General features: G+C 42.0%; 1 protein-coding gene and 1 long non-coding RNA gene across 5 annotated transcripts in view; one reads left to right on the plus strand and one right to left on the minus strand.

The window, feature by feature from the left end:
• The window catches only part of LOC148106053 (uncharacterized), a 74,498-nt gene extending 66,757 nt beyond the window's left edge, over window positions 1-7,741 (plus strand). For both annotated transcript variants that reach the window (XR_015719636.1, XR_015719640.1), the window contains one exon: window positions 6,883-7,741. This is a non-coding gene — a long non-coding RNA (uncharacterized LOC148106053). The remainder of the gene's footprint in view (window positions 1-6,882) is intronic.
• The window catches only part of LOC102800029 (C-terminal-binding protein 1), a 28,954-nt gene extending 19,296 nt beyond the window's left edge, over window positions 1-9,658 (minus strand). The window contains exon 1 of one of the 3 annotated variants that reach the window (XM_087846149.1): window positions 9,632-9,658. In XM_087846149.1, coding sequence (XP_087702275.1) covers window positions 9,632-9,638 — 7 coding nt within the window. In that variant the 5' untranslated portion in view covers window positions 9,639-9,658. Of the gene's footprint in view, window positions 1-2,635; window positions 2,956-9,631 lie in introns of those variants that run through there. The other 2 variants (XM_087846143.1, XM_006804531.3) reach the window with 2 other exon arrangements.
• Window positions 9,659-14,324: the final 4,666 nt, after the last annotated feature.

Genomic DNA, 14,324 nt, shown 5'->3' on the forward strand with positions numbered 1-14,324 from the left:
TTATTGTAAGCTATTTCTGCTGGAAAATATTTATTTTACAATTGTGAAGTTAATCATTTTCAATTTGACTTGGCTTAGTGTTCAATTTAGTACCCACTGTTTGTTTGCAGGAATTCATAAACTGTTTATAAGTACTGGCTTAAACAGTATTTGCACTAGAGGAAAAAATACATTTATAAGGCTGTAACTGGATTATTGTGTGGCTGCTGGCCTGTTACATTGGATTAATTGTTAATATACATTTTTTTAAAATCACAGTCACTTTGAAGTTTCAGTTGGATTGGGTCAGTTTGGACGGTCTGGTGTAAACGCCTCCCCGTAAAGGATTATTAAGGCTATGAAGCATTTGCTGCATTTAGATTACGGGTTTGTTGAAGTGCGGGGACCCGCAGGGGGGCCTTTGAGCGGTTTCAAGGGTATTCCCAGCAAAAGGAAAAAAGGGTTTAGTTTCACACATTGCACCGTTTATTTGAGCTGAGCTAAAATAACTGCTTAAAGTGCTGTTTGGTAGTTTAAAAAAGGCTGCTAAAGCCAGTTTACAGGTATCATCTTAAAAGTTATTTAATCTGCAGGTTTTACCCCAAACAGACTCACTTGACAGTGTTGACATATAAATTAATAACGAGTATGCGCGGACTCATCATAATGCAAAGCTGCTAATTACCTATCGTAGCTGAATTACAGCCTACCTGCTAACTGTTGTTTTGAGGTGGTAAATTGTAGGTCTGTTGGCTTTTTGTTGTGTTTTCTTTTTTCTGTACTTGTCTTTTGATCTTTTGGTTTTGTCTCAGTCACATTCCCCCCTTTGAACAGCCCTTCTCAATAAAAAACGAACTTGTCAAATGCAGCTAGCAGGTATTGCATAAGGCTAACCTTCACTGAATAAAAGAGTGAGATCTATTCGTTCTGACTGGCACATCTTTCACTATTGATTCCCATTTTGGTTCAGTCATTTTTCTGTAAGCATTTGACATAATAGACCAAACATCTTAATGGCTCTTAGTGCCACAGTCTCTTTGCTGAGCACTTTATAGATTTCTAAGTGCTGTAAATTACACCTGAGGAGATTCCTGCCTTTTATATGGCAGTAGTGCAGTATAAAAAAATCTGTATTTGTTTTTATAAGTGTGTGAAATGGTACTGGAGCCCTTATTTCACATTCCAACATAGATGTGTAGTGACTTGTAATCTAATAGCCGTTTCAGATTACTCTGGATTTCTCTAAACTAACAACATGCCACCACATGAGCGGTTTCCCTTGATTTTTGCCTTTGACATTAGGCGTCTCAGTGGGAAACTGCCTGCAACTATAACAGTCGTGTTTACAGCGTAAAGGCCTCATAGGATGCGTTTACTAACATTAGATTTTTTGTGTTTTACCAGCAGATCTGGTTTAACAGGGTGTCACTCATCTAGGCCTTCGTAATCAGCTCAGACACGATACAACACAGAGATCAGAGGCTCCCTGCCTTCACAAAGATGAATCAATCAATCACCTGAAGCTGCAAGCTGATTTTACAGCACCCTTTAAAGGTTCGGTGCTCGTCACCGTGCACTGAAACAGACCCCACGACCCAATCAGTGTCACGATTATTATTAACTGGTGGAGATTTGTGCATGAGCGTCTTGAAAAGGACAAACCTCGCCGAGCTGGAATTCACAGTCATTTAGTCCTGTGACCTTGGATTCTCAAGCTGCCGGCGTGGAGAAGATATCTGCCCAAAGCGAGGGGCAATAAAAAGGGTGGGGGGGTAGTAAGATAGTAAGATAATAGGTGCAACTTTAATCTTTGATGTGATCAGGAAAAAGAGCCTGCAGCCTCTTGATGACATCAAATAACGTCTGCTTTCTTTGAAGAACTGGATTCACAAATGCAGATTTAGCTGATATAATAACTCGATAACACGGGGAATGATCGTTTATCTTCACACCCTCATCCTCCTGCTCGACACCCGACCCCCCTCTTCCTCCTCCCCTCCCACCCCTTTCTTATTCCTAGCAGCCCTACCTTGATCCCATTTTCTAGAACAGTCTTTTGCAGCCCCTATCACAAGGTGCATCTATAACCTGTGAATCCGGCTGGGGGCATGCATGTTTATACTTGAATATGTGTGTCACTTTAGTTCCCTTTTATGCGTGTGAGCGTGTAAGCGTGCTTGCACGTAAATCTTGCGCACACTTCAGTGAAGGCAACCACTTTCCATTAAAAGAAGCACAATCAAAGGCAAATATGTGTCACGTCCTTGCTAGCCCTCGAGGAGAGGGAGATCTATTTCTGTCACCGCAAACAGAGGTGTTCAAGCAGCTTTCAATAGCAGAGATTTGCCTTTTCGTGCACACACACTCACTCACACACACAAACACACACACACACACACAGATCTTTAGAGAAAAGACTAACCAGTCTTGTGTGATGAGAGCGGCTGAGCGATTAAGGAAAAACAAAAGATAACAGTGAGTGAATTAAGAAGAGAAGGAGGAGGAGGAGATGGAAAAAGGGAGAGGAAGAGAGAGAAGGGGGAGGGGAGAAGGAGGCAGAATAATCTACACTAGTTCACAAATATTGGCACACACACACTCACACACACACAGTGATATGCAGTTCCCACATAAAAGCAGAGTGCTGGTTGTTTACCTAAAGGCATGCCTTTGTTGAGGAGATGTGAGCTTCCCATGGTGTGTTCCCCAGCCGGCCAGCACACAGCAGAAACCTACAGTCTTCACACAGCAGACATGAACTGGAATCCAGTCAGCATATGGCGGCTGTGGCCAGCTACCTCGCTTCCCTTAGTCCTTCTCCCAGCCCCTTAGTGACAAGCATACACATGTGCTCCCCCTCTTTTCGCTCTCTCTCTCTCCCCTCCCTTCCGTCCCCTTCGCTCGCCTGCTCTCTCTATCTCTTACCCCTCCCTCCCCGCTGTCTTTAGGTACCTCCCTCCCCTTCCTTTCTCACTTTCTAATACACAAAATCTCTCTGTCTTTCCAGCTCTCGTCACCAAAAAAGAAGCACACACAGTTTGCTGCGTTTATGAGAGCGGGAGAGTGCAAAAGAGATGGCAGGGGGGTATATAGCATAGGAAAAAAAGAGAGAGCGATAGGGAGAGCAGGAATGGGGAGGAGCTAACGCGGGCCAAAATTCATCTTTTGTTTCCTGAAAGACGACAGGGAGGAGGAAAGACGAAAGAAAGAAGAGTTATGCAATTTCAAGGCTGAAGCAAGAGAGGAAAAACGAGTTCTCTGTGATAAAAACGAAACTATAACAAAACTTAATTAGAATCATGAGGAGACAAGTTGTGACACTGCAATCCATGTGTGCCTTTAGTAACACCCGTTTAATCACCATCTTTGGTTTATAAGTTTACTCTTGCGTTGTGTTTGTTTGAGAACATTCAAACTTTTTATTTTTGTGAGTGATTAGTTATATTTTTGACTTAACCCACTTCCATGAGTAATGCACACTTTGTATATGGGTAAATACACTGTGCTTATGCCATGCATGAATACAGGTTCATGTTTTTAGATTTTAAGGAAGTTACTTGAGGAAGTCAGTGCTGTTAGTCTACCCCGCCTTAAGTAAGCGTATGAAATGTGCTGATTGTGCTGTAGTTCCTTGTTATATACGTTTAGCTTGTTTTGCTTGGCTAAATATTTAGCCTGTGACAATGATTTCCTCCAGAAAAAGAAATTTTATAAGTAAAAAGTTCTTATTACTGCATTATGGTGTTTCTTTATTAAATCATCCATCTATTTAAAAATAAAATATTACTATTCTTTCTAATTATCTTGTTTATGTGCTGTACTGGCCACTTTATTAGGTACACCTTCCTCATACCTAGTTGACGTCTTCTTGCCTTCAGAACTGCTTTTTGTATGGCGTAGATTAAAAGATGTATTAAATCCATATGAATTTGTTGGTTGAACATTCATAATGCAAAGTTGCTCCACTGAATTGCCAATATCCTCGCCCACACCATTGCACCACCACTGCTAGCCTGAACCATTGGTATAAGGCAGGGTGGATCCATGCCTTCATGTTATTTACAGCAGACTCACCAGATCAGAGCTTCATTTGTCCAATTTTAGTGAGCCTGTGTGAAGTGTAGCTTCAGTTTTCTGATCTTTGCTGACTGCATTAGTACCTGGTATGGTCTTCTGCTGCTGCTCTGCTTTAAGGTTCAAATATGCTCTTCTGCATATAATAGGTGATTATTTGAGTTCTTGTTGCCTACTTTCACTCAGTCCATATTTGTTTCGTTTTTGGACCATTCTCTGTAAACCCTACAGATGGCTATGTGGAGAAATCCCAGAATATCAGCAATTTATGAATTACTCAGACCAATCTTTGTGGTGCTAATAACTAGGCTGCATTCAAAGCCACTTAAAAATCACCTTTCTTCCTCATTCTGATGCTCGTTTTGAACTCTATATACCTAAATGCACTGAGTTGCTGTTGCGTGAAATATTTGTATTAATGAGCAGCTGAACAGATGTACTTAACAAAGTGGGCAGCGAGTATATATGTCCTCGCCATTTTTATCATTTAATTTTCTGTTGATTCCTTTTGCGCATAAAAACTAAGCCTTTAAAGTAGAACATTATCAGAAGGATAGGCCCTTAGGTCCCCTCCTCCATCCTTCGAGGAGGAGGCCTAAGGGTACATCTTTCGCCATCTTACAATGCTGTGATTGCAGCCATTCCCCAACTCTCTGTGAATGGTACTCATGGCCATTGATCAGTGGGTTTTGGTCAGTGGTTGTTGAGCAATGGTCATGAGAATTTGCATAATTATGATTAAGGAACTGACCTCCCAGCCCATTGTTCCTTCAGTGGGCTGGTTTCAGTCATTATGCAAATGTACTGTTTATAAGATTGAAACCTGCAGTCAGCTGAGACTGAAGAAGTCACTTGGATGAGTGACGAAACGTTTCTCCCACAAAACGCTACGTCCAGATGAACAGAATCAACTTTTGGAGATTTATTTTCCTGGATGATTGAGAATGCATCAAGACTTATTAGTGATATAATATTGTCTCCTTCATGCTCTATTGTTCCCTAATAATACCTCATAGGTGTGTCCAAAAATGCAAGCAACAGCTAGCGTGTCATCCAATTAGTCTCCAATTTTCCATCTGGGTGCTTTGGTCTGGTCACCTGTCCAGACTGACTGCAGCGATGGCTTTAGAGCTCCTGTCATCTACACATTAGCCACTTGATAACGGCTGTGATATAAGCGGCCTCAGACGCCCCTCTAACTGCCGGCGCCTAACCTAGTTTAACAGCAATGATGGTTACATCACACGCTCACTATTGGTAAATGTCACAGACAGCCAGTGGGCGAGTTGTTCAAATCCAAAAAGAGGCAGAGGGTTAGGGAAACTGTTGTTTTTTAACACCAGCATTTCCTCCCATCATTGCTTTCGTGCACTGTTGAACTGTTTTAAACAAAATTAAAAATGAGCAGTAGCCTCCTCCCTTACCTTTTTCCTCCCTTTATTTACACAGTGAAGTGGACCATACATGGCTCTGGGCCTCTGCCTCTTTTTTTAAATAAAATAACCCAACCTCTTTTTTCTGGCCCTGTTTCAAAGAACTGTGATGGAAATTACGTAGACTCAAAATTTTCCAAAGGTAAACATAGTAAAAGGAAAAAAACACAGTATAGACAAGACAACACTAAAAAAACAGGTCAAAGGGAACGAGCTGCAGATTGCCTCATATTTGCAAATATGCAGAATATACGTATATATGAGTAGCCTTGACATACTGAACCAGAGACCTGTCAAGCGTGACAATTGATGATTGATACTAAAACACGTTATTTTTGGCTGTTTTCAGTCCTACTGGCTTTTTCCACAACATTAGACGCGCACTTTCATGCTTATTTCACACTGCAGCACCGAACGGTGCCAAGCGATGGCATTTTCTGAGCAACAGTGGAGTGGGGAAGCTGTAAAACCCCTGAATGTTTCTCTTGTAAAGCTTGACTTGAAGTAATCTTCTCTATCGCAGCCAGTAGCAGCAGCTGTCGGGAACACACCTGAGACGCTTTCCAACTTAAGAAACAAGGTTTTCCACCTCTGCACTGTAAACATGTCTAACTAAATGTGTTTCTAATCAAATTTGCGACGAGAAAAAGCCCACGAACTAACCTATAAATTAGGTGCAAACCGCAGCAGATACTTTAAAAATTTGCTGTGGGATTAGGAGGTTTGTGAGATTTGCTCCACACTGCAGAATGTATCAGCCACTTGCTGTTTTAAGAAGAAGCACTCGAGCTGTCTCGTATTTTAATATCATAACCGTGATATATTGAACTCAACAAATTATGCCAGTTAGTAGATAAACTGATTAGTAATTGAGAAATGTCTCTCTGACACATCACAGTTGCGTGTAGCCTATTAAAAGGAACATGTTAGGTGCTCGAGGTCTCAGACCGAATGCAAACTGACATCCCTGTGTCGAGCAGAGAAGCAACAGTCGTGTTTATCTTGTTTCTGAGGCTGACGGCGACTTCGGCTAACATACGAGAGACGAATATTCCCCAGGAGATGGAAGAAATATGAAGCATATTTGGTGCTTCTAAATAAGGACAGAGAAAGGAGACACTGCGGGGATATCTGAACTGTTCAAGCTCCACAGGGAGCAAGGAGGAAACGAAGGGGGGTGGATGGGTAGTAGAGAGATATAAGGGAAAAATAGTTTAAAAGAGATTGAATATTTAATGATTTTCACGAGGGAAAAGGTGAAACAGAAAAGGGAAAGAACTGGGGATACACTTCCTTTGGTTTTTCCTGTTCATCCTCTCTCTCTAACCGCCTTCACCTCGCCTGCATCGGCCCTCCTTATCTGCCTGTGATGTTTTTTATCATCTTTCTCTCCCAGTTTCTATCTTGATCTTATTCACACTCCATCAACCCCCCACAACACACTCCACCCCTACCCCATTCCTCACTCCTGCATTTCTCTCTCTCTCTTTTTCCCCCTCTCAGGCGTTCTCACCATACATCTCCACCCTCCCACTCCTTTTCTCTCTATAGTCACTGCAGCGTGTCTAATGGCTCGGCTCCTCAGCAGATCCACCACGCAGAGGCCAGGCGAGCAGCCGCCCCGACTGACGCCTCCCAACCACTGGCCTTATCAAGACTGACAGCGAACTAGACCCCGAGCTATCGCTAACACACACACATGCTCACTCGCACAAACAATTGCAAACATACACGCCTGCACATCCACAAAGATACAAGCATAATAAATGCACGCTCGTGCAAGACGAACGTACTGACACTGAAAGGCAGGTACACGGAAATAATATCTGCAGCACACAAACAAAAGGATGCCTGCGACACTTAAATGCACTCACGCGGACAACTAAACGTAAGGCAGCTGCATCGCGTTGAAGCAAACATGCAGACGCAGGCACATACAGACACACGCATGGGCAACAAATTGGATTTATGGATGCTGACAGTGAGCTGCAGAACAATGTGGATGCCACTACAGAAGAGAGTAGATGCTGCAGAAACAATCTAATCTACTGTAGGCGGAGATGGGTACCGCAGGCGTGAAGAATCCAGCCAACATGTGGAAGACAAGGAGGGAAGGAGGGGGGAGGCAAGATGAGTGAAAAGAGGCTGACTAGGTGGGACCAACGGGAGAGATTAAGGATCAGAGCGCTAGAAAGGAAAAGGAAGGAGGAAGAGGAAGTTGAGGAGTGCAAAAGGATGGGCACAGTAAGAAAAGAATAAAGGAAGTAGTCAAGTAGTCTCTTTGATTCTGGCCTGAAACTTGTGCTGTGTTATCTTCCTGTTTCATTCAAGGAGTAGAGAAGCTATTTGAAAACTCAGTAACAGTATGAGAGTGTGAGGTTAAAAATGCTGCAATATCTGATCAGCATAATAAAGACCAGTTCTTACTGGATGAGCTGCTTTCTTGAGCTGTTTAATAAAAGAGGAAATGGACTCTTTTAGATGTTTTCATTATGCTAAACAGCAGATCAAAACCATGCATCTGGGCTCAAACAAGGCTGTGTGAGAGTGGTTACAAACTGGATACTGTGACGCTCTAGTGGCTGGGACACCGATCGTGTTATACCTTCATCATATACAAGCACAGACAGCTCGAGGCGCAACGGCCGAGCAGTCATTCCTGTTATACTTCTTGAAGTCTGCCGCCTGGGGCGCATGAGTAGTTGGTGCATTGTTATGTAAATCCTCTGCGGACATCTGCAGAGACCCTCGCTGTCACCGTTTACATCTCTTGGACCCAAGTGCTTTTAAGTGGATGTAGAGATAATAATTGGGCACTGGATGATTTAAAACCCTGTAAGCTGCCAAAAAAGATATAGGAGAAGAAAGCCTGTTCTCTAAAAAGAGCATGGCAGCATGTTTGGAAAAGAACAAGCAGAGCAGATTAGCACAAACACCTTATACCAGCCGTCAAGCACGGTGGTGGACGGGTGATGATTTGGGCTTGTTTTGCAGCCACAGGACCTGGACTCTTTGCAGTCAGAGAGTCGACCGTGAACTCCTCTGAATACCAAAGTGTTCTCGAGCCAAATGTGAGGTTGTCAGTCCGACAGCTAAAGCTCGGCCCCGACTGGATCATGCAACAGGTCAGTTATCCCAAACACAGCAGCAACAGAATGGTTAAAAAAAGAAAATAATCAAGCAACCCGATTGAAATGCTGTGGTAGAATCACAAAAGAGCCGTGCATTAACAAATACCTGCAAACCTCAATGAATTTATTTAAGCAATAATATGAAGAAGAGTGAGACACATCAGTGTGAGAGACTGATAAAGCCATACAGTAAATAAATACTTTAAATTATGCAAGCTGTTGAGACAAAGTGTACTAAGTTTTTAGTTTTTCACTGAGATACCTGTAAAATTGTTTGTTTTTACACAAAATTATTGTATTTTAACCGTGTTATTAATGGTGATCTATTGGATTTTGTTTAGATTTTTACCTATTAGGCTTCTTTGTGTCATTTGTTATATTGTTTTCACTTCATTTAGATGTTCTACTTTATTTAAGTTATTTTGTTATAGGTTATGTTTAATGTGTAGCTACATTAAAACAGGGGTTTTGCAACTTTTGCATGAAGTGTCCTATCTAAGCTTGTTAATATTAATTTTTGGGGGCTCACAGTGGTTTTGGCTCTTAATACCTCACAAACTTCACTGATCATATGCGCTGAGGAGCGCACAGCCCTCTGAACATTTAAGTTTAAAGACTCGCTCTCTGATCGGCTCCCTGTTTATGGTTCATAAGGATGTTTTAGATGCTGTATTTGTCACACGATGAGAGCTGATACTCTACTACCAGCAGCAACATGTAAAAACCCTTCTGGGCAGAATTCATCGAAGCAGTGATCCCCACGTCTCTGCAAACATCTTACTTACTAAACAACAACCCTTTCACAGAAAAATAAACAAATTCTTACTTTCACACACAACCAAGCCTTCATACTGTTAAGTACACAGAGGGAGGGGGTGGGGTGGGGGGGTTATCTCTTCAGACCTTAAACACACTACAGAATAGCCGCTGTTATCACACACACACATACATAGACACACACAGAAAATTACACACAGGAAGTCTGTGATATGGGGCCAAAAATACATCACAAACCTTGCATCACCTTCCTCTCAGTGTGTCCACTCTTCCACTGTGTCCCAAAGCTGGGTGGAGGTGTGTGTGTGTGCGTACGGGAGGTGTGGCATGCAGTAGATAATGGGCCAATTGTAAGTGATTAGAGTTGGAGCCAACCAATCAGCACAGCCTGGTACTGGACTGTGGCCAATAGCTGGATGTTCAGCGCAGCTGGGGGAGGGCGCTCTCGCTCACACAGGAAAAGAAATGTGGCCGAGCCTTTTTACAGAACCTCCTATAATTCAGTGCATGTGTGTAAATATGTTTTTACAATTTTGTTTAATTTTTTTTAATTGATTACATACAATTTATTTTTAGATGGACGTCCTTAAACAAAACCCAGAGTTGGTTTCCAAACAGACTAATGTGAAAAAAAAGAATAACTAACAACTTTTTCTCCATCAGTGTCATTTTTTTACACTATGCCACAAACAATTTTTCATCTTTATCCTTTTTTATCTCTTTCTGCCTTTTCTGTAAATGTAGCAACGTGTTATTAATGTTTAAATATGAGTCACTCCTGTGCACCACATATAACTCGTTGTCATCGTCACCAGCCTTTACTGTAATGTATAATTTTCCAGACTCCAGCTCATCATCTTGAGTTTGTTATTTTGTCCTGCAAACTTCAAAATATCCTTTATGCTGATTTAAAACAATGAAAGCAGCCGAATTCTGGCATTTGGAAAGATAAAAATGTTGTTTTCAGACTGATATCTCATCCTGATTATTGTAGGAGTAGCAAATTTTCTGTTCTCCAAAAGTTGATTCTGTTCATCTGGACACAGCGTTTTGTGGAGGAAACGTTTCGTCACTCATCCACGTGACTTCTTCAGTCTCAGCTGACTGCAGGTTTCCCCAAATCTTATAAACAGTACATTTGCATAATGACTGAATCCAGCCCACTGAGGGAACAATGGGCTGTGAGGTCAGTTCCTTCATCATAATTATGCAAATTCTCATGACCATTGATCAACAACCACTGACCAAAACCCACTGATCAAAACCCACTGATCAAAGACCATGAGTACCATTCACAGAGAATGTGTCAGGAGTATCGGAACAGTTGAGACGCATTTTTTCGAAACACCGGGTCTCTGTGGCTTTTAAACCCCAAAACACGCTGCGCCAAAAATTGGTCCACCCCAAGGATCAGGTCCCCCGACACAAACAGAGTAACATAGTGTACACTGTTAAGTGCCAGGAGGATTGCCAGGATTTATACATCGGGGAAACCAAACAACCTCTGGCGAAGTGGATGGCACAACACAGAAGAGCTACCTCATCAGGCCAGGACTCTGCAGTCTGTTTACACCTATAGGCCAGTGGACACTCTTTCAAGGATGAGGATGTAACATCCTGGACAGCGAAGAACGCTGGTTTGAGTGTGGAGTCAACGAGGCCATTTACGTGAAAAGGGAAAGACCATCTCTGAATCGAGGAGGGGGCCTAAGAGGACCTCTTTCACCATCTTACAATGCTGTGATTGCAGCCATTCCCCAACTCTCTGTGAATGGTACTCATGGCCATTGATCAGTGGTCTTTGATCAGTGGTTGTTGATCAATGGTCATGAGAATTTGCATAATTATGATTAAGGAACTGACCTCCCAGCCCATTGTTCCTTCAGTGGGCTGGTTTCAGTCATTATGCAAATGTGCTGTTTATAAGATTGAAACCTGCAGTCAGCTGAGACTGAAGAAGTCACCTGGATGAGTGACGAAACGTTTCTCCCAGAAAACGCTACGTCCAGATGAACAGAATCAACTTTTGGAGATTTATTTTCCTGGATGATTGAGAATGCATCAAGACAAATTTTCTGTTCTTCCACTAGCTTCAATAATTGTTTAAGCATTATGCAGTTATACAAGAACTCTGGGCCAGGCTTTTTGTCCACAGCTTTGTGCTTCAGCTCTGAGCTTTTCTAGACTTTTACAAAGTCTGCATGTGTGAGACAACTCATGTAATTACGCAGTAAATTCACAGTAAACCACGGGGCATCAGGAGTCTGCCTTCTTGCACGCTCTACCCTGGCAGCTGCCTCACCTGCACACCTGAGGAATATTTACAGTCGTCCTTTTGAGGGCAACATGTAAGTAAGAGAACTGCTCCTGCCTGGTTGATGCATGTAAATTGCTTCTCCTCTACCAAAGAGACACAAGGGTAAAGTCTAGAAATGTTCAGGGATGCAGTGCATGTTGAAAGCAGCTTAAGTGTCTCCAGTGTCATCCATTCGTTCTGCTTTTAGCCCAAAACCTCGTTTTTTCTCTTATCCCTGTTGGTTTTCATTTAACTGCATTTCTACTGTATATATAAATAAATGTGATGAGTGACTAAAAAGGATCAAACTAAGCTCTGCTTGAAAGGGATGATTCAATAAAACAAGCCTAGAGGAACCAATAAACCCAATAAGAGGTTATTAAATCACACATTATTATTTTTATTTGGATGGAAGATTTGGTGCCAGGTGTTCATGTGAAATATGGTTTTAATACTGCGCGGTGTTTACATCAAAACTGTTAAATACATCATCTGTTTGTCTTCCTCAACAGCTTTGGCTAGTGTTCCCACGTGCCGCTAATTTTTCCATTCATTTTTTTGAGTTTCTTCATTTGAAGCATTTTTCTTTATCTGGGTTTTTAAACCATTCAAAAACGAAGATCCATGTAAATATAGCCACTATTTATTTACTGATCTCATTACAGAAATATCTCATAGTAACGTTGGGTGCTTATGGTTGTTAAAGCTCTTTTTCTCTATTATTGCTCCTGACATTCAAGGCTGTGAAATGACAAAATATGCCTTTTTCTTTTTCACATTATTCTCACAAGTCTCAACACTTAGAGGACAATAATAATAACGATGATGGCTGGGCTCTTTTGGCTGCTTCCTTGTTTACCCAAGGGGCTCTGCAGCGGATAGAACTACATGTTTGATTTGGCACATTTTTTACCCCGGATGCCCTTCTGAATGCTCCCCTCCTATTTATCCAGGCTTGGGACTGGCACTGGGAGTACGCTAATACTCCTTAAATACAAATAAGCTGGGGGTTAGTTGACTGACACTGGGTCTGTGTCCTCCCAGCCCTAAAGAAGGGATATTTCATAACAATAATAAGAATGTTTCTTACCGACATGCAAAAACTGTTTACATTTTTCCAACACTAAAGGGTTATTCAGTCATTCATCCCTTTCCCTTGATGCTGTCTTTCTTCCTGCTGAATAAAAACATCTGAAAACAGCGCTTCATACACACAAAAATGACCAGCAACTATGGATAAAAGAGTATTTCAACAATAATTCCAGTTCAAGGTGGATGTTGCAAGGTATCAAGTCCATTGTGCATTACAAAAAGAAAAATAACACACACTACACACATACTGATAACTCTGTCAGCCTAGCAGAGGAACACAACAATTGTAAGCCAATAGGCAACCCAGCAATCCAGGGACCTCTGCTCTACTTATGAGGTGCAGCAGCATCTCTGCAGCATCAACACAAGGATAGCAGCTGGCCCTGCTAACTGGGAGAGGTCATTTTTTAACCATCATTGAACCTGTGACCAAAAATCTACAGTAAGTTGTGTCAACAACTATTGGCCAGTTCCTCTTACCATGATCATTTCTAAATACTTTGAACTGCTATTCAATCACATAAAGCAATGCGTCACAGCCGAGGTAGATCACCAGGTGTGAGATTTTAACACCAACTGCTCTCAGACTGTCAGCCTGGGCAGGCAAACACTCCCCATCCTCGCTCTGACCACGGAGTTCCGCAAGGCTACGTGCCGAGACCCTTCCTGTATGCTCCGGACAGACATGACCATCAGTGCATCCGCAAGACGAATACCACTGTTAAGTTTACAGATGATACGACATCATAACAATATGATGTCATGTGTGTGTTTACACCAAAGAGATGATTATAGAGTCCCGAACCAAAAAGAAAACCACAGACACACCGCTACACATCCATAGAGAGAGTCTACTGCGCACCACACTGCAGCTTTTACAGCACAGTAGAGAGCATTGGTGTGGTAGCTGTACCAAAGCTGACAAAAGGCCCTCCAGCATGTTGTGGAAAGATTGTGGGCACAGAGCTACCATATCTGGATCATCTTTACACCACTTGCTGTGTGAAGAAGGCCACAAAGACTCTCCAGCCCATCAAGCAGGTACTTTAGAGGTGTACAAACACGCAAATAGGCTGAAACACATCCTTACACACAGAAAAACAAAATCACCTTTCACTAAACAGGACAAACTGGAATGGGTTAAAACAGTGCAGCGCTCATCACGGATGTCACCACCTTTCTGTACTTCTTCCTGGAGGTGTATTCGTCTCTTTTTTCCCATTTCATTTCTCAGAGTTGCAAATCTGAAAGTATTGGTGGAAGTTGCACCTGTTTAAATGTCTTATGTCCTTACTGTTTACATCCCTTTTTACTTAGACAGACAGAAATACCCACCAAAATAATGTTCTATACCCAAGTTTGAGGCAACAAATTGGACTTCTCTGAAAAGGGAGAAATTAATCAAACTACAAAAACGTTTATGTTTAGGAATGCAAGCAAATAACTGTAAGGAATAAATACTTTTCTATTATCCTATTTATTTTTTATTTATTTTCCTCCTACTGTTTGTGTATGTACGTCCGTCCGTGTTGTGCTGTGTGT

Source organism: Neolamprologus brichardi, chromosome 2, assembly GCF_056152115.1.
Source record: "Neolamprologus brichardi isolate AB-2024 chromosome 2, ASM5615211v1, whole genome shotgun sequence".
Lineage (NCBI taxonomy): Eukaryota > Metazoa > Chordata > Actinopteri > Cichliformes > Cichlidae > Neolamprologus > Neolamprologus brichardi.